The 27,877-nt window shown below is 39.0% G+C and overlaps 1 protein-coding gene across 2 annotated transcripts; it reads right to left on the minus strand.

Moving 5' to 3' along the window:
* Window positions 1-1,800: 1,800 nt before the first annotated feature.
* On the minus strand, window positions 1,801-27,877 carry LOC139737603 (uncharacterized). 2 transcript variants are annotated; one of them, XM_071648281.1, is made up of 6 exons: window positions 27,734-27,877; window positions 16,082-17,220; window positions 15,318-15,584; window positions 8,030-8,131; window positions 6,092-6,304; window positions 1,801-2,984 (listed from the first exon to the last, which is right to left on the minus strand). In XM_071648281.1, exons 2-6 carry the CDS (start codon window positions 17,157-17,159, stop codon window positions 2,653-2,655), a joined length of 1,992 nt encoding a protein of 663 aa, XP_071504382.1. In that variant the 5' UTR covers window positions 17,160-17,220; window positions 27,734-27,877; the 3' UTR covers window positions 1,801-2,652. The 2 variants fall into 2 exon arrangements, with proteins under 2 accessions (XP_071504382.1, XP_071504383.1); XM_071648282.1 differs by lacking the exon at window positions 27,734-27,877 and adding an exon at window positions 18,739-18,876.

Here is a 27,877-nt window from a genome sequence, read left to right on the forward strand (position 1 = left end):
AGGTTTTCGCTATAATTACAAGCTTGATTTCTTTCAGTATAACTCAAATCTTGTGAAGAATTATCATCCTCAACTTTTACCAAAATAATTGAAGGGTCATAGTTTAAAAAAAAATTTTATCATATATGTCATGTCCCACATCATTCAAAATATTTCAGAGAGTATGTTACAAATATACATGGTTCTATTTCATTCTATACTGTCTGCCATGGTTTGATATGAAACCAATGCTGTCCGACTCCAGACCAGTCTATTGTCAGTTACCAACAGTTGCCAGGGAGATACCATACATGGAAACAGGGAGACTAACACAAATTGTTTACTTTGAAGTGCTTCATGGAAACCATGCCAGAAAGGGGGATGCAGGAAGCGAAAGCAAAGAAAATGATCAGTGGTTACTAACTGGCCAAATCTTTGCAAAGTGCTGACATCACAACTTTCTAACTACCCGAAAGGTAAATTTTGTCCACTACTCTGCTTAACCTAACTAGGCCGGGTTATTTAGGTACAAATTGTAGTTCATAGAGCCGGGGGGGGGCCTCCCAGGCCCCCCCTCCAGATCTCGGCCGTCGACCGCGCGATCGCGACAAAAATTGGCACACACATTGCCTATGATGTAATCTAAAGTACCACGAAGTTAAATTTTCAAAAGATTATCGTTTATGCTAAATTATGCTAATTTATGCATAATGATGCGTGAAATCAGACAATTTGGTATAAATCACTAAATAAAGCTCAAAATGGGCTCATTTTTTGTGTAATTATTCTTTTTAGTGTCCTGAGCAAACATAAGAGAAAAAAATTGTGACATTAAAAAAAATTTCTTAAGTGTTTTATTGTTTTTGGAATTTCTTATGTATTTCCTTGTTTCTTCAACTTTATGTTTTTCATTGTTTTTTCGATGAAACTTGTCCGCGACATTGTTGCGAACAAGAAAATATGTCATCAATTGCTTTTAATCAATAAAACTCCCAAATAATCATGCTTTTATGAAATTTGCCTGTAAGCACAGTTTGCATTGAAATTGTACACAAATTCACGTTTTTGAGCAATTTTTGGTCCGACATGCACGTACATATTTATGCGCAACTTCGGAACCTTGCACCTGGGCATCGTAAATTTGGTATCAAAAGATGCGGGAGACTCGAAAGATAAAAGTCATGAAACGTCGCGGCGATAGCTTTTCGCGTTAGTGATACATCGCGCGGAACGTCGAGGGGGGGGGGGCCTCGGAGGCCCCCCCGGCCTAGTTAGGGTTCATTTAAGACTCATCAAGGCAATTGACTTAATATGAGACAAACTCTGAAAAAAAAACAAATTTTTGTACAAAAAGAAAATCTTCAGTCTTTCTGTGGACATGATGAAGTGGATTTTAAACAAGCGATGCAGCAGTGATGTGACAAATACAGCTCTTTCTGGGTTTCCATAAGACCACATGCGGACTGAGTTACTGATATTCAAACTGTCGTTCCTCTCACCACCTGTCCGATTTATCTCAAACATTCCTAAATCTGATACTTTCACTCGATTAAACTTTCTCTGCGAGGTAACTTTCCCCGTAATATCAGCAACCCTCCGCGACCTCCTTAATTGGAGAAACAGTCGAGACGCTCGTCATGCACAAACCCATAGGAGCTCTACTTCCGACAGCTGCCGCTGCTCCTGCCGTACGCCAAAAGAGCGTGGGAGGACCTTCTACTTTGTTGCACCAGTTTTGACGAAGCATTTCCTCTGTCCTTGGGATCTCCACAGTAATTCATAATGCCATGCCTCTCGTGCATGTGTAACATTTCTGTATGCTATATGACTCCTTGCAGCAGTACATAAAAAAATCCAAATAACACCTCCAGGCCCCTTAATGCCGCATTAAAGGACTTATTTTGGTCCTAGATTAGAGAGAAAGGACATGGGTGGGACAGTTTAGTGCCAACCTTCGAAGGAAGTACAGCTTTCATTTTTAGGCGACCACACCGTCAGTGTGCCATGTTCAATCATGCAGGCAAAACATTCACACACAGCGGTCACTGTTCATCTTGAAGTGCAGCTGGCAGGCTTTGCCAGCGCTTGCAAGACATGGCCGCCACTCCACATGTTCTGCCTGACACAGCCAAACTGTTGTACTGCTACCTCAATCCCATCCTAACATTTTAAAGTGCTTAAATTGACACCCACGTGTGCCTTAAAGAAGTATAAGATGGAGTTTGAGTCTCATCTACTCAACATGGACATCACTCTCCTTCTTTCCTCTGGAGACCGAAACAACATGGTCAAATTTTTGAAACACCACACAAAGCACTGCTTGATATGGGATCTCACTTTCCGGAGTGATCAACACCATCATACCTCTTCCTTGCCCCCTTCCCAGTTGTACAGGACACTCATCTGTACACAAAGAGACACTATCCTCCACACACTGTAGAGAGGAAGCTACATGCACCCTGACATCACCCAAAGGTTTAGTGTCCTTCTTTTTGCTGGCAGCATGCCAAATCCCAGGGTGCATCTGTCAAGACCAGCCCAAGGTTGTGTCAAGAAGGGGAACCCCATGTGGAGGGTTCATATGATGATCCTCAAAACTGCCGAAGGCATCCCTGCATCCCACTCAGACTAGCCTCCGCCACATGCAGCCGAGGAATCGTCCGTAACCGCACCTCAAACTGGCAGCTTGTCCAGGGCAGCGGTCAGGCTGAGAATGCTCACGAAGCCCAGGTGGAGCTCGTCTTGCAGGATCCGGTGGAAGAACTCCGGAGCCCGGGCGAGCTGCTTCCGCATCTGCACCAGCTGCTCTCCGTTGAGGGTGCAGAGCGTCTCGTGCAGATTGTGGACGTTGTTGGACTCCAGCCAGCTGCGGACCTGCTCCGGGGTCCACTTGGAGATGGCCACCGCGTTTGGGGCGCTCCTGATGGACGATTTTGCCGGGAGTGCAGGGGCCTCAGGGCGGGGTGGTGGACTTGTTGTCAGGATAGATTTGTGGGGGACAATACCTGCGGGACAAAACAAGACACATCATTTTGCTTGCGACAGATGAAACAACAGCATCACTTGTTCCAACACTATCTACTACTGCACATGGTACCGAGAAGAAAGGGGCAGGGGTTGCATAGTTGCAAAACTGAATCACTCAACAATGAAGAATGGAGCCTCATACTCAGCTGCAGGATAAAATGTTGTTCATCCTCACCTTCCATACATTTTACTGTGAAAATCTTAACCCGTTGGTGATGGACTGATTTTGGTGCAACACACAATTCCCATAGGCACCTGCCCAAGTATACTTGGGACTTGTCCTCAATGGGTTAAACATGAAATTTATCATTGACAAGAAGTATCTTACAAAACTGAGAAAACATGAGGACAATTCTTAGAGCATCATCCTCTTCATTATAAAATTAAGTTAACAATATGATACGAGACATACATTGCAGCAAATACTATATTCTCGTGTCTTCTAATGCCTGTAGATGAAAGTAAAAGGGACTGTACAGTACTGGTTGAGGTGGGGATTCATGTTTTGAACATTCCTAAGTGAGACAATGAGAAACCTCTGTTATGAAATATGAAAGAGCATGTAATTTTAAGAAGGATTCAACATTTATTTGATGAAAATTGGTTTTCAAATGGCTGAGATATCCAAAAAAGTGATAATAATGAAAGGCGAGTGGCCACGCCTTTTATTAGGATCTCCTTGTTTCACCTTGTTATTGGATATCTCAGCCATTTCAAAACCAATTTTCATCAAATAAACTTTTGATACCCCTTAGAACTGCATGCTCTTTGACATCTTATAGAGTGGTTTCTGAATATCTCGCAAAATGTTAAAAGCTGAATCCTCACCTAACCCAGAACTGTACACACCCTTTAATAACAAATGAGATAAGCTCAGATACAGACTCCATGATTCTGCCCTTAGAAAACAAAATATGGAGGCAAATGACACAGACTGTAAAGAAACATACACAAACACACACACACATACACAACCCCCCCCCCAAAAAAAAAACAAACAAACAAACCCTCCAAAAAAAGCAAAAACTCAACAAAAACACACTCATACACAAGTTGAAAATCAAATAAACCACACGAAACAATATGCAGGCAGCGTGGAACATAATACTCTAGGGTCTCACCAATTACATGATTCAACAAATTAAGGCTGACTTAATATCGACCAGCGTCCCTGCTAATAACACATACTGTATCACTAGCAAATTACATGCAAGACTTAATTTAAAGCTACATTTGCTGACTTGTTATGATCCTAATTCTGAAAGCAAACTAATTTTGTAATACGAGCCACAAGGGCCCCCATGGTGTGTCTAAGAGTCATTTCCTTGATAAGTCATATCATCATCATCAGTTCTCAGCGCTCCCAGATAACGAGAGGCACCCGACTCGCGTTAGAGTAACTGCAAAGCTGCCTCGGCGATACGTGCATTAAGTAATAAAAAGGTGGAACTCTCAGGGTTTAAGGTTGTAATCATATCTGGTGGATAGCATGTCAAGTGTAAATATGCAATCCACAATCTGATTATCATATGTAATTCTAGTTCCCATGAAATGTGGCATTTTGATGAAGAAGTATTATAGGCAGTAGGTTGTATATAAAGCCAGTCACAATATGACATATCATGGAATGCTGGAAAAAAGGAATGCACAATTTCTCACATTAGTTGATGGGATTATATGTGGTAAGAATACTGATAATCTATTAAGGAGTGATTGTGTGCGCGTGTGTCTGTATACAAGTATGGGATACGACTTGCGTGTTATTGAAATAGTGTGTGTATACACACTTAACGTGCCTCAGAAACGCAGCCAAAAACAGGCATAACACTTGATCACTGTGGAAGTGCACCATTTGTACACAGCTTTGATTGAAGACGGGCACACTGCAGTATACTGCTGTAATCATGTGGTGAGGCATTTGGAATGGTCTATGTTAAAGGACAAGTTCACCTTCATAAACATAAGGATTGAGAGAATGTAGCAATATTAGAAGAACACATCATTGAAAGTTTGAGGAAAATCGGACAATCCGTTCAAAAGTTATGAATTTTTGAAGTTTTTGTGCAGTAACCGCTGGATGAGAAGACTACTGCAGTGTATGAATAACTTAGATGTCACATGCGTACAACAATATAAGGAAAATATAAAGAGAATTTCGCAAAATTTCATCTTTTGAAAAAAGTACACATTCCCCTGACTCGTTACCGACATATGTTATGGGTAATATTATTCCCCGTGCCTTTAGAAAGAGGCAAGTCAAGTGCTTTTTTATTATGCGAAAAAAGTGAAAATATGTTGAATTTTCTTTACATTTTCTTTATACTGTTGTACGCATATGACTCACAAGCTGTAGTAGTCTCCTCATCCAGCGGTTCCAACACAAAAATTTTAAAAATTCATAACTTTTGCATCGATTGTCCAATTTTCCTCAAACTTTCACTGATGTGTTCTACAAATATTGTTGCATTCTCTCAATCCTCATGTTTATGAAGGTGAACTTGTCCTTTAAAGACCCACAGCTTGCATACAGCCGTATACCTCAAGACACTGATAACCATTGCGTCCCATATTATGTTGATTGTTAGCACTGGGTAACTACATTCTTGATACATAGATCTATGATCTAATACCTTAAAAAGTATTAATAAGTGCAAGAGGATGCATACAGAAATTGTGAACAATTGTACATGACATACCCATAAGATTTTTATTATAGCTACATGTAAATGTAAATAACAGTAAGTATCATATACTGGTACAATACAAGAACAAAAATGTTTGAATTCTATATACCTTACATTGGTTTGTGCATTAAACAGCATATCCAAACATAAACAAATCAAATGAAAACAGTGCATTCTGAACAAAAACTAGTAAAAAGGAGGCAGTGTAAAGTGAGATTGATCAAGCGTAAATGACTAAGGAAAAATCAAATCAATGATGATGTAATGAAATCTATTATAAACAACTAAATGTTAACATGCCATATTTCTTGCAGTTTATGTTGGGTGATACCAGTAACAGGAATTTACAGAATTCTATCTCCACAAATTGAAAGACATTATTACTTTTCAAACATACTGACCATTTGGCTTGACGGAGACTTTCTTTGGAAGCCTGCCCCTGTCTCCAAGTTCCTTGACAAGAGGCTGAAGATTGTCTGACGCCACCTGGCCTGAGTACATCTTGTAGTAGAGCAACGTGCCGACAAGCGCCCCCAACCAACCATCAGCGTCATAGCCCTCTTCCAGCTGAAGTGGTATAATCGGCTTCTTCAGTTTGTAGGCATACGTTGCCTCTACAGGGGGGTAGAGGGACGGGTAGGGTTGGATAAAAAGAGGAGTTGATGCCAAGTGAAATCAAGATGAAGTTTTCACTCTTCGAGGGCTTCACTGATTGTATAATACCCAACCGCCACTTTACTGCCAGCCCCATTGCTGTAAGGTTATGCCATCAAGATCAAACTCAATTATCTCCACAAGCCACCCTCTCCTGTTGAGATTAAGTGGAATTAAACACATGCAGATACAAATTAAGGCAGCATTTTCTGCTCATACTTCTTATAGCACAGAATAATCATTTCTGATTAGTCAGCAATTAAGCATGGAAATTCATCTCCCTTGTTCAAATTTTAACCAGAATTTTGTCAAAAGTTGATGGCTGGAATGCCTGGCAATGACTTCATCAAATACATCCTTTATTAACATTTTTCTTTCTCCTTGGAAAATGAATGCAGACTTTCCTTCAAATGTCTACAAATGCAGAGGAATACTATCAAATTCATCATGAATATTCACAAATGGCAATAACATAGCTTTCACAAGAACTGAAAGAGTGTGTTTCATAACACAAGTTTTATTACATTCACTATTGACAACATCTGCTCAGTAGAAGAACAGGCAGCCAAAACTATCCCACAATCTCACACACAGCCATGCTACACCTACTTAGTTCAGCCTTTAATCTGCTTTGATTTAACATGATTTCCTGTGCGAGTCGAGTGGAGGAACCGTGTCTATCCCCTGCTAATGGACTATGATAGTGTCTGCCCTTTTGTCACACAGCTTAGACCAATGTCTGCCATTTGTTAACAGATTTCTACCACACTTATTGGGCTTGGGCAAAGGGGTGACCTACAAATGAACAAGCAAGCATGGGACGGCTGGCATCAATTATGACTTCAGACTGTACTTTAATATTGAGCCAATGAACTCTCTCACTGCCGTGATGTGTGATGCTGATAGATTTTGTGAGTAGATGTATGATTGATTTGTTCAGCACATGAGTCTGTAAAACATATAGGTCAAGGTAAATCACAAATATCACAGGAATGATGTATAATTTCCACGTACCTGATAACTCTTCTGAATCATACGCAATGTGGCTAATATGAATGAAACATTACAATGTTTAGTTTCTTTCAAATGAAATTATCGACTTAAGTTTTATCACATTGATGTCAAATACAAAGTAGCTGATACAATATTATCTAAAGTCAGCAGTTGAACATGTTTGCCGAGTTGTTGGAGGAATCAATAGACGACTAATTGTGCACCAGAAGCTGCAATGAAAGTTGTTTAATTACTTTCTGTCTGTCTGTTAGTATGTCTATCTATGTCTCTACTTTCCCCACTCCCTTCACTTTCTCTTTTTCTATCTATTAACATACCTAAAAAGTGGGTGTTGAGTTAAACTAAGCTTATTTGCCCCATCCATCCATCCATCCATCTATTCATCTATCCATCTTGCAATCTTTCTGTTTATCTATCCATCTATCCATCTTAACATACACACTTCATCCTCTTGATCTATCCATCCATCCTTTTATCTATTCAACCACTCACATTTCTAAGAATCTGGTGTGATTATAACCATATCTCCACTTGATCTGATGAAGAGGGGTCATATCGCCCCCCCCCCCCCCCCCATCCCCCATGACTTGATGATGACATGAACAGTAAGGACTAGTGGTGTGTACCAGTGGTATGTGATATATTGCTGCAAGACAGACACCCAAATGTACCTGTTCTTCCGTTGTGGCTCTCTGAGTACTTTTGAGTCATGCAGACCAAGACAACAGCAGCTTTCTCAACAGCCTGGGCCATAGCACCGAGGATGTCTCCCGCTGTTTGGGAAGAAAAAAAACAAAACAAACACATGGTTTTGGAACAGATTACATCACTCAAGATTTTTTTAAAGTTTGAATGCTTAGAGTTCAAATTTTTTCATCCCCAAAACTTTTTTGGGGAACGACTGCTGAAAATGCTGATCCAAAACACAAACTTCTCATGGCATTGCATTGGCATCATGTTTGATACACTACAGAGACAGATATGAACACTGGCAGATGTATTGCAGCTGATGTAAAATACTGTAAAACTACAAAAATTTGCGGAATGGCATTTTTGCGAATTGGAGCCAAAGGTCTTTTTTTTTTTCACAGAATGGAACTTTCGCGAATTGCCACTGGTACTCAATGCATTGTGTGGACAAAAAACTTTAGCATACATTTTACTTTTGAAAACCTTGGCTCCTCGTGAACTTTGCAAAAGTTTCATAAAAATTCATGGTTTTGCAGTGCGTACAGTTTCCACACTATGGTCATATCAGAGAAGTGCAATATTTTCAAGTTCACATAATACCATGTGAAGTAAACAACAGCCATCTGGACCTGAGCATTGAATAGTTTCCCCGCAAAGACACTGACATACTTTATAGATAAATGGTTTGTTTGTTTTTCTGACTATCATGCCATGCATTGATTACAGAAACATTAATTGTAGCCAGCCACTGTATAATACAGTGCACTCCCTTTATAACGAACATGGTTATAATGAAATTCCGGTTAGGCCAAAAAAAAAAAACTGTTGTATTGACGCAACCCGCCCGACCCTAAAAAAAACCCTGACCCTGAACTTTTCAACAACAAAAAAAGGAAATACATCGTTTTTACCGACAGAGGGCGCGATACAGGTTTGCGAATTATCAAAAACAACAACAACAACAACAACAGCTGGTGTCGGAAAATGGCCGCGCAGTACAGCGTGTTGGCGACCGGCAATTCCGGTTCGAAGATTTTATTTAATATTATTCGGAGAATCGATTTGTCTGTGGCGCTGGGTGATTTAGCCCAGGAATTTGTTCGTTCGTATTCTGACTGGTATGTCGTGACGGCTTTTAAACCGGTGATATAACAAACTTTGGATGCAGCAGACCCTCTCTATCGAATGGGGTTTTGTTAATTAGTTTTGCACATAAAATACAGGTAGCAAAAAAATTAAAAAATAAAAAATCCACCCGTCCGACCCTATTTGAAAATATCATGTTACGCCAATACAACATTTTTTTTTTTTTTTTGGCCTTACAGCGAAGTAAAAATTCAGGCTTGCAACATTATCCACTCTACGTATTTTTATTGTTTATTTGTTTGGTTACAACGCAATTTCGATATAACAAAAGAAAACTGCCGGTCCCAAGGACCTCGCTATAATGGAGTCCACTGTATCCTAGACTTACAGGAGTATTGCTCACAGCTTGCTTACTGCACATTCAAGGTTAGGCACCTATTTCTCATCAAGGCTCATGATTTCAAACACAAGTTAGATAAGACTGTGTCTTCAGCCTTGACGTTCTTAAACCTTTTGCAAACTTCAGAGGAAAATGAAAATCAACAAAAAGCAAATTGAATAGAGGATGTTTACATATATGGCATGATCTTTCCATACTGCCGGTATGTAAGCTGTCTACAAAAGTGGGATGATAATTAACTTTAGAGATGATGTGTTTTTCACTGTTTCCACCCAAATATTTACTAAGAACTTTCAATAAGCATTCTTTTCCATGTGTTTTGTGATGGCTTTAACAGAGGCACTGTGTTTGCATTAGAGTGCATCATGTGGTGGGATATTAAGACCGGAAGATTTGATTACGATCATTAGCAAGGTCTGATAATAATAGTTTTAATGTAGAATACCGGTACTGATGTACGTGAATACCTCCTGTCCTTCAGGCGCATAAGAAAAACAAGAAAAAATACACACAAGATATCAGCAACAAGGAAACCCAGTATGCAAGTTCATGCATGAATAGGAACCACTTTATCTAGTTTGCACAATCAATTATAAGTTACAGGAAATATAGAGCAATTAACCTAATTCTGCTTCCCTTCATAGTTACGGACCTTAATAGACTTACTGATGACTAGCCTCACTTCTAGACTTGTGTGGAATTAATTGTAGTTAACCCGTTGAGGACGAGTTCTGAGTATACTCAGGCAGGTCGGCCGTCAGATGGTAAAACGGTCTATCTCGAAAATTGCTATACTCAGGCAGGACTGGTGTCTATGGGAAATGCGTGTTGTAGCAAAATTGGTCTGTCCTCAATGGGTTAAGTGCATGCCATCTCTGTTAATGAATGTATACTATTGTTAAATGAATGCTAGATTAAAAATGTGCTGCTAAGATCACAGTAAAGGTATTATTGAAGAAAGGTGTGCAGAGGGGAATAGACACTGTCCTTGTGAATGATTTATCTACTCCACATTTAAAGGGAACCCAAACCCAAAGAGAAATGTGGGTTCAGTGAAAGAAGCAACATAAGTAGAACATATCAGTGAAAGTTTGAGGTAAATTGTGACCCTGCACCTCAAAACAAACAAAAAGTCGCCAGACATGAATTTTTAGTTAAGACCATATTCTGAAAGAGCAGACTTTAAGCTTTAAAATGATGTATAACTCAAATCAAATGGACTCTGCTAAAATATCTAAATATTGGAAAGAAAGCACAAACTCAGGAAAAGTGTGAACTGAGAAAAGAGGCTCTGAAGTACAGTGTCTATTCAAGCGCTTAATCTTTACCAAACCGTGCTGGCTGTGCGATGAATGGGACAAAAAACAGGAAGTAAACCACCAGAGTAACAACAATGAAGGGATTATCAGATTACACTGAAATTAAGCATGCCTCATTAACACACTCTGTCCATAATTAATGCCAACTTTCAAAGCAGTAGCATTATTCTTTTAAAAGTTATTAGAGTTGAAAGTGAAGAGTGTGGACAAGGTTTTTCAGAAATGAAAAAGGGATTCTAAAGACACACCTAATCACACTATTCTACCAAAAATGTTGGAGATAAACTGCTAAAAAAACACTTTCCTGCCCGTTTTATGATACCAAATTTTAGCATAATGTAAAAGAAGACCCGCTCTTTCAGGAAATATGAAAAAGTCAAGTTCGGCTAGGTGGACCCATTTCACTTATTTTCAGTCCTCACGCAAAATCAGTGTGTGCGACTTTATGTTCGTTTTGAGGTGCACTGTCACAATTGGACAATCGATGCAAAAGTTATGAATTTTAAAGTTTTGGTGTTGGAACCGATGGATGAGGAGACTACTAGAGGTGATAACGTATGTGTGGACAACAATATAAAGAAAATATAAAGAAAATACCACAAAAATTCACTTTTCTACCATGATGACAGAGCACTTCACTAACCGCTTTCAAAAAGCAGGGGGAATAATAGCTACCCTTAACATATGTCAGTATCAAGTTGATGGAATGAGTAACTTTCATGAAAAATGAATTTTTGTGGAATTCCCTTTGCATTTTCTTTATATTGTTGTCCACAAATACGTCATAACCTCTTGTAGTCTCCTCATCCAGCGATTCCAACACCAAAACTTTAAAAATACACAACTTTTGCATCGATTGTCCGATTTTCCTCAAACCTTCACTGATGTGTTCTAGCTACTATTAAATGTTGCTGCTTTCACTCAATCCACATTTCTCTTTGGGTTTTGGTTCCCTTTTAACAAGTAAAGGGGGCCTGGGGCTCAGGCTAAACTAAGAAAACATCATCCCTTGGAGCACAACAGAGGTCTTGCCTTGACGATGGATACTAATATTTTCCATCACATGATTCAACTGGTTTGGGGGAAACTTGGCACTGGGTTCTGTGACCAAAATGTAGTCACCGGAACTTACCTCAGTGCCAAAATCTCCGGCTTCAAACTCATGATTGAATTACTCACGCTTTCACGATAATCTCTGTTCAAGTCAGATGTGATAGGGAGAGTAATCCACAATGATTCACTGCATTGTTTCATGGGAACACAGTAAGACCCTTTGTCAAATCCTTCATATGTTTGGTCTCTGTGCAGTCGATTTTCTGTTTGCAAATATTTCTCAGACAGCATCTGCTCGGTGACACGACATTTGCTCCTGCGACAATTGCTCTGTGGTCTTATTTTCTCCAAGGACTTAGGGTTAGGGTGGTGATAGTTTGATACGACAATTAGGATTGGGGTTAGGGTTATGCTTGTGGGTAGAATTTATGATTGGCTTAGCATACAGAAATTTCATGGGAGCAATTGCCACCATCTGCTCCATGACAAATGGCATTTACAAGGCAGCAGAATATACACATACTAAGATTTCATTTTGTGCCAATTATTTCTCACCTAATTTGCCAGATCAAGAAAAAAAAAATAGACTTTTCAAATGATACCAATGTGACTAAAAGTGGATTCACGTTGTTTGGATGGCTTTGATCGAACCTCAACATTTTTTAATTCATTGTAATGAGAATGGAAGTAGTGGCTCTTCAGGTATGATAGATAACATCTACAGAAAGAAGATAGAAACACTGAGATAAGCATACAGGGAAGGATGTACAGAGCAAGCTGTAATAGTTTACAGATTATATGGACTTCACGCTATCACTTCAGGAGCTTGCTCAGAGGATCATAGCATGAGCTTTGGGATTCCAAGGGGCAATGATATCAACAATGCCTTGAATAAAAGTATTCCATATTTGTTTCATATATCAAATAAAGTTAAATGAAGTAAAAAATTGTGTATATTGACTGTCAAACAAAGATAGTTCAAATGAAAGAAATTCTTTTATTCTACTTAAAATGAAATACTAACAATGAGAAGTAACATACTTGTAACAACAAAGGAGAGCACCAAGCCACTGTAATATGGTTTGGGTTTGGGACTTAATGGGTTAAATTTCATCTCCCATACTGTCATTAGTGATTTCTGCTGCTGGCTCCATATATCATAGTATAGTAAAGAGTGTGGTGGTTGACGTCACATCCTCTCACAGGAAGAATAACCCTCAACATTCCCATCCCTTCCCAACAACAGTTCCTGGTAGAATTTTCCCTAAAGACGTCCTCACTACTATAAAGCCGCTCCTATTCTCTGACACACGCTGTACACGCCATATTTAGCGAGTCTAATTCACGAATCAGGACTTCCTCACAATTCATGAGTGGTTAGCTTCACGATCGTGGAGTACAGCAATGGGCGGAGAAATGTGAACCTGCACGTCCCATTCATGTCGGAGTCACAGTTAATATTTTAGCACGTTTTAAAGGGACTGTACAGTACTGGTTGAGGTGGGGATTCATGTTTCGAACATTCCTAGAGTGAAATAATGAGAAACCTCTTATGAAATATGAAAGAGCATGTAATTCTAAGAAGGATTCAATGTTTATTTGATGAAAATTGGTTTTCAAATGGCCGAGATATCAAAAAAAAAAAATGATAATAATAAAAGGCGACAGGCCACGCCTTTTATTAGGATCTCTTTGTTTCACCTTGTTTTTGGATATCTCAGCCATTTAAAAACCGATTTTCATCGAATAAACTTTCGATACCCCTTAGAATTGCATGCTCTTTGACATCTCATAGAGTGGTTTCTGAATATCTTGCAAAACGTTAAAAGCTAAATCCTCACCTCAACCAGAACTGTACACACCCTTTTAAAGCGTTCAACTTGCGAAATTCTCAAAAATTAATAAAAAACAAGAATACCTATCAGTACACACGGACATGAAATAAAACAAAAAGCAAACAAAGAACAAAAGAAAATAAAGTCAAAGTAAAAAAGAACAATGCGAATCTATTTCCGATTGGGAAAAGAATACTTGAGGTGCACTTAATCTCTGGAGAAAAAGCAAACTTTCATATTATTCTTTTGTTGCTCCTCTAGAACTGCAAAAAGGTTTAAATTCAGCAAAGTTGTGTTAAGTTACTTCCCTATGATGTGACTAAACACCTCCTTTCAACTTCTTGGAAGCAGCAGGGTGTAGTATTACAAAAAGGAACAAAAAGAGGAGGAGACTAAATGAAACTACATCTTGTGGACACTTTATACATCAAAAGGACTTAAAACTGGTACAGGAATAATGTGTAGCCCACATTGTATCCTGTCAAAGCTTGCTTCATTTTGGTGTGCAGCATTTCATACTCATTTTGGTTGCTTTGGGTAACGGTAATTAAGGATAATCATGAATCAAGAGAAAATGGAAGCTTTACATAGTGAAGTTACTACTTGTGACCCCCTCCCTTGTAGATATATCCACTTGCATTTTGCAAGATTTGCTTTGCTGCACATAATACCTATATGCACAGATCGCAACTCCATGAAAAGCACTTGATACGCAACATGGAATCCAACATACTATAGCATGAATGCTTTTGTTCCTTTTTATCCAAACCATCTAAGTGGATGCCCAGAGTAAACATGCACATAAAGTGATTTTCATGCCACTTAAAACCCTTGAGTTTTGTGACAATAGATGAAGTCATTTTGTGGTTTCTGGAATCAGGCTGCCACTATCACGGATGCCACGATCTGCACCTCAGGTATGCTTCACCATCCTTTGACCACTGTTTTCAATGGATTACAATAACGATGCTCTTAAATATTACTGCTTCCTCAGTAAAGAGCAAGGAGAAAAAAGAAAACAAACAGACTTGAACAGCGTGGGAAACTAGGCCAAGCCGAGGAAATACGTCCCGATAATTAATGGCTTGCCCATGTATCACTTTTGTGGTCAGTTAAAGGATGTTAATCACAGCTACTGAGCCACAACCACCGTGTGTACAATGCCATCGCCAAGGTTGGCAGGGTCAGTTGTGACGTCCAGTTTGAGCAGTGGCAGATCAAGGCAGGGGCACACTTGGCGCACCCACTCCCCTCAATCTTTTTTTTTTAAACAGAAGTTATAAAAAAATAAACATAAAACTGGCACATGTGCCCTCACTTTAACCTTTTAAAGAAAATCTTTGTCAATTATGTTGCAGTAGAACCCTTTTCTTTTTCTTTAGGCCTGTCAGCTGATGAAACCCTGAAGTGGCACAGGAAACAAAAAAAAAATTGCACGAGAGCCTTTTCTTTTTTCTTTTTGCTTGTCAGCTGATTAAACCCAGAAGTGGTACCAGAAACTTTTTTTGCGCCCCCTCCCCCATCCTCTTTACAGAATTCTTGGATCCACCCCTGGTGAGGGAGTGCTTGTACCTACCCATCTTGTCGATGTCCATCCAGACATTGTAGCCGGCCTTGATGAGAAGATCCCTGACCTCGATCATTCTCTCCTGGCTGTCCCACTGGTAGCTGATCATGATGTGTGGCGCTTCGCTGCTCAGGGATAGTGTCGAGGAGCTGACTGAGCGCTCAGACTTCTCGTTGTGGAGACCCAGCGGCACCTTGGAGTCATAAATCTCCCACAGCGCCCCCGTGCACGAGTCTCTGATAGTTGGACTGTCGTTGTTCTTTAATACCATCAAGGCTGTGAATCAAATATGCACAACTCATAATCAAATTCAATGAATTCATCACATTCGACTCTCTGTTCTTAAATCATCTTCGTAATTATTGACACCCCATTAAACTTTATTCTACACCACAAACAAGGGATTAAAATTCACCATCTAACATGCATTGCATGCAGTAATTCTCAAGCTGCCAAATATATTATATCTCCACAAGATAACAGACCAAAATACTTCTACACAAATTAAAAATAAAATAATAACGAACATGCACATGTTTGTTTAAATATTTGGAAAGATTCATACAGATATTGCCTTCCTTGGCAAACATCTCCCCCAAATTCTCTTTCCAAATGAATAGTAAGACAGATCTCAAAGTAAAGTGACTTACAAATAGCAGGGTAAAGTTTACAAGGGACTTTGAAGGACTACATACACATGGTGTTACCACCAACCCCCCTCCCTCATTTACAACACAACGCAAACTTTCAAACAACACATAAAAGTGACTTACCCTTGATGATGTCTTGCTCTTGTCGCACTCTCTCCTTGTTCTCGTCCACGAAAGCAAGCTGCCAGATGGTGGTAGCCGCAATCTCCTTCTCCTCGTCAGAAAACTTGTCCTGGAGCATTCTGCCGATGAGTGGCAAGCCCCCTAGCTCCATGATCAAACGCTTATTGGAGTCATTCATTGCCAGCTGACAGATTCCCTGAAGGGTCTCGAGGGCTGAGAAGCCGTATTTTTTGGTCACATGGTTTTTGTACCCCAGTGCTTCTTCCAGCATTTTGAGCATGAATTTCATGCAGGCCTCGTTGGTCTCGAGTTTCTCAATTTCTGATTTTTTGGCAACATACGCCACCACGATGAATGCCTTAGAACGGACAATGAGATACGAGGAAGTGGAAAGCTCCTGCAGCTGATCAATAACGCGGTAACATCGCTGGCGGTTTTTCATTATCCGTCTACAACAATTATGCATGATACCGAGAATTCCTTTGACAACATACCTCTTCCCATCGTCGATAAGTTTGTCTACACTCAGCTCTGGGTCTTTCAGCCCTTCGGCAAGTAACTCCAGAGCTTTGCTCTTGCCGAACTCTCTGCACACCTTATCGGAGCAGTCGGTGAAATTCCAGTAGCTTCCCAACATCCTCTTCAAGTTTGACAGAGCCTGTTTAGCCTTTGGCACTGGCTCATCAACATAGAGCTGGTAGCTGTTCAGGTCGTTCCACATTCGTATAAATAGTTCGCAGTAACCCAGATCCACCAGATGCTCTGCCAGCATCACCCGTTTTGATTTGGGCTTGATGGTGCTTGCCCGTCGCAGGGTGTCGTAGATCTTGAAGCACTCCTCCGTGGCATAGTCGTCGTTGCTCTGCAAATACTCCATGCTGTCTTCCACCATCAGACGCTGCTCCTCAAACTTTGCCTCCTGCTCCGCGTCGCCCGCCGCCGCGTCCTTCTCCGTGTTGGCGATCGGCGACGCGGACTCGATCTTCCGCTCCGTCTTTTGCCACTCAGCCGGCATGTCTGGCATGTCAGCGGCGATCACCTTCCTCCCCTTCTTATGACTGCTCATCACTGTGCCCATGGTGAGGCTGTAGGTGGGGATTTCCTGGTGGGGCTTTTCTGGATCAGTCCAACGTCAGAACCTGTGTGGGGGAGAGAAGGATGGGGGGAGAAGGGAGGGGGAAAAATGCAGAGGTAGATATAAATTCTATTTGATAGCTGACTCACGTACCAATATGGAGGTCATCTTTAGCGAGCTGGCTGGCTGACAAGTCGGAGGGAATTCTTCCTCTTGTTCTAGTCCCTGGGAATGCCTTTATTTTCACAGATAAGTATTGACAGTTTGTTCCTTTGATAAATGATTTGACCTTCAACAAAAACACAAATATAACAGTAATCATTACCTCAAGCAATCAGATTTGATTTACGTAGTTAGCACTGCCAGCTAATTCCTGAGAACATATCGTAACCACCGCTAATTTAAAGGTCAGTTTCTTCTTAGGATAAAAGATAAATAAACTGCAAAATTGTCAACAGAAAGAGAAAAATCTAAAAAGGGGTAGGAAGGTAATATCTAATTATATCAGTTTCTTTTCAGCATATTTCCAAAATGTTCTGTGAAATTTAAGACAAAAGAAGACATGGAGATATCAAGAGTTGATCATCAATATGTTAGGTGGTCATTCAGAATAATAAACACAGTACAATAGATCTAGATTGATCTTACACTTCTATCCTTGAATTGAAATGTTACAGCTGTAAAGGCTTCTGATACTACACTGTATGTCCACCCACACATAAATTCATCAAAACAGCAAAGGTTCAGCAACTTTGGCTGTTATCCCTCTTTCAAAAATACATCACATGACTATTTAAGTGCACATATGAGAACCAGGTAACAATTAGCAAAAAAAAAAAAAAAAAGCAAACTTTGACTCCTAGCCAATGTTTTGAAACAACTATACTGACGACCTGTGGAAATGCAAAATCGTGATTTCTGTACATCACAACAGACCTGCCAAAGGGCAAATTTGTATTCACACACAGCAAACACTGTAGGACAATTTAGAACACAATTCCAGCATTGCTGTTTGGATCAAGACATAGACATTGAACATCAGATGGGTCTACAGACAGACTTTTTAAATTGAAAGTAATATCTTCTTCTTTTTTTGACAATCATGACAATTTCCATTGACCTTCTGTGTGGTACCCAAGTGAAGCCAAACATCAATGTGTTCAATCCCATCATGCATCACCATACCATGCACACATTCATTTGCTGGTATGTGTATGCATAAAGTAGCAAAATAACATCAAACACAGACTGCCAAATTACCATACTTTGTAGACACACCACGATTATCGAAGACAGGAGAACTTGTGTGCTAAACAACACTGCCACAGTCACGAAGGCAACAAAACTCAACATTTGAAACACAATCAACGAAATGGCAAATTGAGTTCCATGCATCCTCTTTACCTGGTTATTTTTTTTCCCCTGTGAAATAGCCCACAAAAAATTGGCATTTAACTTTTCAACATTCTTTTCAAATACACATCGACTGTTCATTCATCAATTGCTATTTGCTTTATGTTAGATATTCCATTAAAAAAAAAAAGATTAGTCACAGAGTTTTAGGAATTGACGGTAATCTCACGGTTGCAACTGCGTCAAATCAGGCTTTGATTATCCAACAGAGAGCTGGACAGACATCCTTGCATGCGAATATTTCTGACCAATGATGAAGCAGCACGGAATGCCAGCACATTAACCTAATATAGGCTTTTTGTGCTAGATACGTAATGAATCTACAGGCATTGACTTTTGACAAATAATCCTCATCGCATCCTGCCACATCAACATCGGTGTTGAATATCAGCAGACGAGCACTCGTCTTCCTGTATGATTGAAGAGGCCTTGTCCCTGAGATCACTGGAAACTGACACACAAACCGACATATCTACTTGTCAGTCTGTGACAAATGACGTCAAAGCGGTTCATACTCTCTTGGTTTTGTTTTGTTTTTGTTTTTTTTAACGATGAGATGAAATGTCTGCATGCTGATAACATCAACTTGAAAATCCGTTCTGATAGTACGGGGGATATAAAATCACAAGGATTTTTTTTTGTTTTTCGTGATGCTTGCAGGAAAAAGACACATACATGGATCAAACAATCTATCACTCAGCATAGAAAACAAAGTCCTAAACCAATTTGCTTAATCCTCCCCATATCTATTACTTCCCTTTTAAAATCCCTTTCTTCTCCCTCAGACCCCCCTCTAAAAACAAAAAAAAACAAAAAGAGTAACAATATACAATGCGTATTCTCTTCTAGGCTTTATCCTAACATTTACAATACTACAAAATCCTGGAAGACTGAATATGAACTATATTCAACATTGGTATTTGTAAAGATGAAAGTATAAACACCAAACAAAACAACAAACATGACTTTCCGGCAATGGATATTTCATGTCTTTATACAAATTGACAGCATACCCAGCAAGCCAGTTCTCAAATGTCGAGGGGGGGGGGGGGGGGGAGGTAACAGCATCTTGACATTTGGTTGATAGATTGATATCTTAATTCTGTTCATTCATATGTCTCTTTTCTAACTTCCTTCGTGTATCTGCCTAGATACAATACATGTATAGGCAGACAGAAAGTTAGAAAAGAGATAGATGAACGAACTGTATAGCACAGACTATATATATGCATTAAAAAAATACAAATGGGTCATTTGTAATAATGCTCATATACTTCAATATGTATAATGAGGGCAGGCATATTAATCAAAACTGAAGGGCTCTTGCTCTTTCTGTACAAACAGGAAACAAAGAGAAGTAGAAAATCATGGGAAACAAAGAGAAGTGGAAAATCATAGGAAAAAGTAGTACTAAAATGAAAGAGTAACTGAAACTAAGACACTTCAAACACTGTGAGATGAAAGCACTACATTTTAAAGAGAAAAACTTTCACTGTATGCTGTCTTCATGATTAAATGAACCCATGACAGAAGACACAAAATTTCTTTGTCGGGGCAGTCTATCACGCATTGTACCGGGATTGTATTAAAGCGGACACAAAGTAGAATGGACAATATGGTTTTCATAATGAACAACAAATAAGCAGGCTGGAAAAACAATAGAATAAACCTATTAAATTTATAGGGGACCTACTGTAAAACTAGGAATGTCTGCGTGCATTTTAATTTCGCAAATTTGGTGCGAGCCAAGATACGTGAAATCAAAATGCATATATGGAAGTTCTTACCTACACCATATTCACTGAATGCCAGTGGCAATTTGCCAAAAATTTCATGCCGCGAAAAAGGCTGTCGGCTCTACTTTGCAAAAATTTCATGCCGCGAATATATCGTGTTTTACAGTGTATGAATGAAAAGTTTGTCACAGCTACTTGTACATAAGCACACACTCTATACTAATAAATTTGTGACTGTAAAATGCTGAGCAGATGAAGTGAGCGGATGACTGGAGCCGAGTTCTTTTCACCTTATTTGTCATCGGGCAGTATGGCCAGGCGGATACATCGTGGCACGGATACCTAGCTGCCCCCCTGTCCTTAACCCCCTGAGGTTGCCCCAGTCTCTGGCCTAGAAGAGAATAGAGGAAGCCCCTCTTTGTCACATCAGCTGATGGAAAGTTTCAGTCCCAGCAGCAGGCAAGGACACATGACGGTGAGGAGGGGGAAGGATTGGGTACAGGCCGAGGGTGATGACAACCCCCCAGAGAAACGGCAGCCGCAGTCATAACCAGGGAAGGAAGTTGTCATCTCAGATAGGATGCCAGCTCCAGAAATTGTTTGTAATGCAGGGGGGCTGTTAGAGATGGCAATCTCATGGGAAGGGAGGGGGTGGGGTAAGATGATGGCAGGTCAAAAGCTGCACACAAAGAAGGCAATGTCTTCAAATATCATTCTGAAGGATAGTGAAGGGGGGGGGGGGGCATCAGTCATGACATCCCAACATCCTGACTGGCCAGCTTTGAGTCAGGTTTGAGGAAGTCGGTTGAATTTATTTTCTCCTTTATTGCCCCAATTGGTCATCCACGTGTGACATCTAAAAGATACTGTTTAGTATTCCCCAAGATTTATACCAAAGAAATAACTTTAGGTATGGTAATAAGAACTTCTGTAAAAGAACTTCATTCCTCAGGTTTCATAAGCCTTCTGAGTTGTACTGTATCACTCACTCAAACAGCTTGAGGCTGCAATTCAGAAAAGGGCAACCGAACTGACTGTCAGATTGCCACGCTTTTAATTTTTCACTTTCAACACATAATGCCTTTATACTGGTCCGAACAAAGGCCATGGCAATCTGTAATACCATCACATTCCCACACCAATAAATGAAACAGACTGTTGCGATTAACCAATTACAATCTTTATTTCACATAGGTGCATGCCTTAAAAGTACTGTTTACCTTTGGGAGTGCTCAGCCATTTAAAAAAAGTTTGAGTTATAACATTTGATGCACATACATTAGGTCAGTTGTATCACTACACATCCTACCATAAACAATTTTGCTATAAAGCCTAAAATATATTTTTCTCACTAAACCATAACTGTGGACGGTTTAGTCTAAAAACAATTTTATCATAACCATTGTTCACTTATCGTATACCTAAAAATACTTAACATTGATTATAAATACTGATTACTTTTCTTACACTGGTTGTTTCTATCCTTAACTCACATTTCAGAACTATTTTGGAGTACTGAAGCTGGGTTTTTGTTTCATCTACAGATGGTAAACAATGCCTTTAACTATTCACCAAAGCACAACTGATGTGATTGGGTTTCTTCCCGTGTTTTGAATGCATTTGTACTGTACTTTCCTGTGCTTCAGCGTCCTAGTGTCAGTGTACTGGAACATCGCTCAGAGTTCAGGAAGGACTCCAGATCATGATGTAATCTGTGATTCATAGAGTTGCCTCTAAAGAAAATGTCTTCCGATGTAGGATAAGCACTTCAGTTACCTAATGCTTGAACACATAACATGTGTTACACAATGATATAGGGCACGGCAGAGCCACTAATGTTGCATCATGTATGCACACAGTTGCCTGGTGTGACATGCCCTGAAAACTGAACCAAACCAAACCACACCAACTAAAGCAAAACATACAGAGAAACTAAAGAAAGAAAAGACCACAAGTACTTATTTCATGCATGGATTAGTATACAAATGATCTGATGCACAGGACAGAGTGGATTGGTGAGAATTGGATGCGCGAGTTTAACTTTGGAACTGTTTTAACCCTCGAGCACAGCAAGTGGGTTTTAGACTGTTCCAAAGTTAAACGAGAGCATCCAATTCTCACTGATCCATGAAATACAATGTAGGCCTGTGCATCATTTGTGTTATAAAATGGGCCTGTAAATTCATGAAATACAACCATTTTCCCCATCATGCATCCGGTACACCTACAACACTATACGTAAGACTTGAACCATGCGTTCGGATTTTACAGGATGCATGGCTCAGTGTGGATCAGTAAATATCAATGCATGACAACTGACCAATCAGATTGCAGAGATCCTAAAGCCCATTTTATATTCAAACATAAGCTCTGACTGGATGGACATAATAGTGGACCATTTGCTGCTCCCGAGGGTACAACATTCTGCCATAATCTTCCATGGGAGAATATTTGTGACCCTGCATCACAAAATCAACAAAAAGTAATCAGACATGGATTTTTTAGTTAAGATTCTGAAAATGCAGGCTCTAAGTTTTAAAATTAATGTGTAACTAAACACAAAAGGACTTTCCTAATCTACGGGTATCTAAATAATGGAAAGAAAGCAAACAAGCTGAAGGTTACATAGCCATGCTCTCTGCAATGAATGGGACAAAAACAGGATGTAAAACTCTACAGCAGCAACAATGAAGGGATTATCAGATTAAATTGAAATTAAGCAGGCTCTATCAACATATGACTTCCATGACTACTAGCACATAATAACTTTCAGAGCAGTAGCATAATCCTTTCAAAAGTTATTAGAGTTGAAAGTGAGAGTGTGTTTTGAGTGTGTTTTGAAAGTGAGAGTGTGAGAGGGTTTTTAAGAAATGAAAACTGACCTCTAAGACATAGCTAATCATACAAATCTCTTACAAAAAAAAAGTGTTCTAGAAAAACTACTAAAAACACAATTTCCCATTCCTTGTATGATCCCAAATTGTAAAAAAAGAAGAAGGGATGGTCTAATTTTGGCTGAGATTGGGCTTCAGGTTTTCAACTTTATTGTGAGATAATGAGAAACATCTTATGAAATATGACATCTAGGAGCATACAAACCTACTAGAAGAATTCAAAGTTTATTTGATGAAAATTGGTTTTGAAATGGCTAAGACATCCAGGTCCTAAGAGGTGGAACCAAACTTTTATGAAGTCAACTTTGTTTTACTTTGTATTTGGATATTTCAACAATTTCAAAACAGATTTTCATCAAATAAACTTTGAATTCATCTTAGAATTGTATGCTCTGTGATATTTTATAAGTGGTTTCTAATTCTCTCGCAAAAAGATAAAATCTGAATCCCCCATCTCAACCCAATACAAAATGAAATGAGTAGATCAAAGAAACTGAACTGTGAGCACAGTGCTATTTCGAAGTCGCATCTAGAAAACAGAACAAATTGATGTTGCCATGGCTACACAAGTCTCTCATTCCCTCAATGCACATTAATATTCACAAAATCTAATTTTTTGACATGAATTCAAAAAGAAGAGATTGCATTCCTAAAACCTCTTTTTGTATCACGGAATTGCGCTAAAGAAGCAAAAAAGGGAAAACATTTTACAGGTGGATATGTTTAAAGGGATAGTACAGTATTGGTGGAGATGAAAATTTGGCTTTAACTTTTTTTTCGAGATACCAAGAAAACACTTATGATATAGTACAGAGCATACCATTTTAAGAGGAATTCAAAGTTGATTTAATGAAAATCGGGTTTGGAATGACTGAGACATTCAAAAACAAAGTAAAACAAAGCGATCGTAATAAAGTGTGGGTCCCACACTTTATTAGAATCGCTCTTTTTTGGATATCTCAGTCATTTCAAAACCAATTTTCATCAAATAAACATTGAATTCCTCATAGAATCACATGCTCTTTCATATTTCATGAGGTGTCTCATTATTTCACCAAAAAATGTTAGAAACCTGAAATTAGGTCTCAACCAAAACTGTATGATCCCTTTAAAGAATAACTCATAAAGAGCTATGATACCATTAGGGGGTCTTTAAACAAGTTTCCAAAATCAAACTCTGTGCAGTAAATTGTGCTATAGATTCATTCAAGTGGTTGTTTTCAATTTCTAATTTCACCATGTTGCATCAAAAAAAAGTGTTCAAAAGCTTACAAGTGTAAAGGAAAATATTGTTACATTGTCATTCATTTTCATCATGACCAAAATTTCCACCAGAAGGATACACAGAATGTTAATAAACACATGTATATGAGAGCTATTATGATTCACATCTATTCTGTAAAAGTTCAAGTGAATGATCCAGATCTCCACTGCATTTAAAGGGACTAATCAGGACAGGAGTTCTGTCTGGCATGAACTTTGGGGAATTTCCTTCCACATGGATCTCTCATTCAATCATACACTCTGTATGCCTACTCTATAATCATGGGTGGGATTTGAAAACCTGGCAGAGAGCCTCATGTTCTCATCCACTTAATTTGTTAGTCTTCAATGTAGGCTGAATCACTTACAGGCTGTGGCTCACTTACATAGTGTATGCCACTGTGGTTTCCATCAGGGAGGTGAGCATCAAGTTAGTTCATTGACAGCAGTCAGGTTTGGAAATGGATGCAACAAAGTGCATATTATATAGACTACAAGCTACTACAAGCTTGCAATGAGAAATAAACTCATTCTTTGTAATGTTATTGAAAAGATACTATGTTTTATAAAAAAATCATTCGCAAAATCAACAGATATCAAAGTATGCTAAAAACAAATTATAAGACATATTTGGAAAAATTGTTTCATCCAAAAGTAAAGCTAGTACACAATAGAGAAAAATCATCTGCTCATCATTACAAAACAGGAAAGATCAAAATACATCATTTGACTAAATTTTAATGTACAAATAATGACTACACATCATGCAGAGAGCTTACTCTACAATTATCACAGACTGAACAGCTGAGCAAATATATTTCAACAGAAAACCAAGGGAAATATACCAGTGATAACTGCTGGTGCTAAAAGAGGATCTTGTGAATCAACTGTAGACGAATAATTTGGCAGAGTTATTCCATCTCGGCAGCAAAGATAGGAAATGGTTCTTTCTTCACAAATGTTATGTGTGTAAAAGGACTGACTAGGCTACACAATAGTCATAATGAGCACTTAAAGCGCACAAATTACTGGCACTGCTGCAGCAGATGTAAAGTCAAATTCGGTTTGTCATACTTACACCTGTTAGTTGCCCATCCTGTGTGTGTGTGCATGTGCGTGTGCGTGCGTGCGTGTGTGTGTGTGTGTGTGTGTGTGTGTGTCCGTATTTGTACATGCATAAACATCCTCACTGTCTCATACACTTAAATCCTTTCCTCAACTTTAACTTCAAAATCGCATCTACAACACTGACTACCTGGTACATAGCAGAATTGCACATATATGTAGCAATAACTGTAATATGTGCAATACATGCTGTCTGCTCCTTTTTCCTTTGCTATGCCAGTGGAAGACAAATTTCTGTATTTTTAACAGACAATAAAGTTCCTTGTATCCTTGTATCTTTTGATACTTTGTCTGCAGTGTACCTGTACATGGTACATTATGGATACCACATTTAAAGGCAGTCCTGAAATTCTTTACATTTGAGGCTGTGTGGACAACACTGATATCAAACTAAAGCCAATTTAATACACAAGTTGCAGTAGTTTGTAGCAGACAATATATGCAATAACTATCAATACAAATATTTGCATGTGAGAAAAAAAAAACACATTTAAGAACTTTTTTTTTGTTGTTGTTGTTTATTTTTTGTAAGTCGTATCTGGATACTAACATGTATTGACTTAAGTTATATGCTTTACATCTACACATTATGTATCTCTTCAGCATTTCATCAATGGATTTCACTTTTACAAATCTACACTGCACTAAAAAGAAAAAAAGTATGTGTTATTTCCTGAATGAATACAATTATGAGCCAACTATTACTTAGTTGCTGGTGTACCATTACATGTAGGGTCACAGGCAAGAAATGTTAATATCATTGTCATAATCATCAGCACTAAATATTAAGATATTTTCTCCTCATCTAAAGGCTTCTAGTATAATAACCTTCTAGAAGCTTCTAGAATAAAAGTGAAAGTCTAGAGAGGACATCAAAGCAGAATTCCACGAAATGTTTTTATCAAAACTATTAGCAGTGTAATTCATCACACTTTGTGTTGAAGGTTATCATTCCAAAGACAGTTAAAGGGCACACTGGTACTTAAAAATGAAACACTTGATACAAGTTTGGTTTAGGCCTCACAATGTAACAATGATAATTTGTGTGACATTTTATGTGCACATGTACCCTGTTGAGTTTACTTCTTCCGTCCAATAATGCCTTGAAAATGCTTTATTTGCCTGCAAATCAGCGGCCCGTTCTTTGCCACTTGGCACAGATGTCTAGAAAATAACTGTCAATGAATAGAAATTACTTAATCCCTACTGTGACAAAGTGAGGCTGTCTAATTTACAGGTAAGGTCAAGTTCAGGGAATTGACCAAATGCCAATGAAAAGGCCTTGCAAATTATAGCTATGTGCCCGAGCACATAAAAGGTTCAGTGACGTTGTACACTGACTAAGTGTAAAACCACATTTGTTCAACATTATAGTTGTACTGAAACACTTGTCAACACAACAAGGTATGTGTAGTTGCAAATCTAAGGATTCCTTTTTGTAGAGGTTAAGGAGATCAAGGACTGCTCAGCAGTGTCTAGAATAAGCAGACCGGTTCTTTTATGAAATGAAATGTATCAGCAAAATATAAACACAGTTCCATCTGAGAGAGACAATAACAAATGATTTTTACCTCACTTTGTACAGGAAACCCTCATTCAAAAATTCATAATAAAGATGATCTTTATGTTTAAAAATACAGTAAAGTATTGTCTTTAAACTGTTTTCTGCTGTTTTGGTCAGTGAGCAGCAGGAATTCACATCACTTTTGGGAGGATTCAATTCGGCGAGATTTCCCTACAGACAATTTGATGCAGGACAGCTACTTTACTAGACTTGTGAAACAAGATAAACAGCACACGCCAGGGCTTGAAGATTTTAAAAAAAAAAAAAAGTTAGAAGCACTCACCTAAAGCAATGACAGCCAATATGGAAATCCTTGTCATTCTGTTTCCTTAGGATACATTTGCCAGAGAATTTTCAAACACCATCAACAACAGCCAACTGGCACTCACTCAATTCCCAGGTACAAGAAGCAGGGGTTAGGCGAAGGTAGACAGACGTATGATGAAGTTCCTCAATCATTGCAAATCATTACAGCCGACCCTGCAAAGCAGATGGCAACATTACTGATGTACAACACCTTACTCCTTCCGAGAATGGGAGAGAATTCATTCATTTAATTTCCACTGACTCTATCCCTTTTACCTTGTTTCTAGTGTGGATCTCTGTGCAACAAATTCAGCAAGGGGCATCCTTTGAAGTCCAAACTGCAAGCCATGTTGGGCACGTCTGGGATCTCCGATTGTGTGAGTCACTTTGGAGTCTATGCAGGATGTGTCGTAGCGAGTT

This window comes from Diadema antillarum, unplaced genomic scaffold, assembly GCF_040938485.1.
Source record: "Diadema antillarum isolate AM-2024a unplaced genomic scaffold, OU_Dant_1.0 seq00000696_RagTag, whole genome shotgun sequence".
NCBI classification, from domain to species: domain Eukaryota; kingdom Metazoa; phylum Echinodermata; class Echinoidea; order Diadematoida; family Diadematidae; genus Diadema; species Diadema antillarum.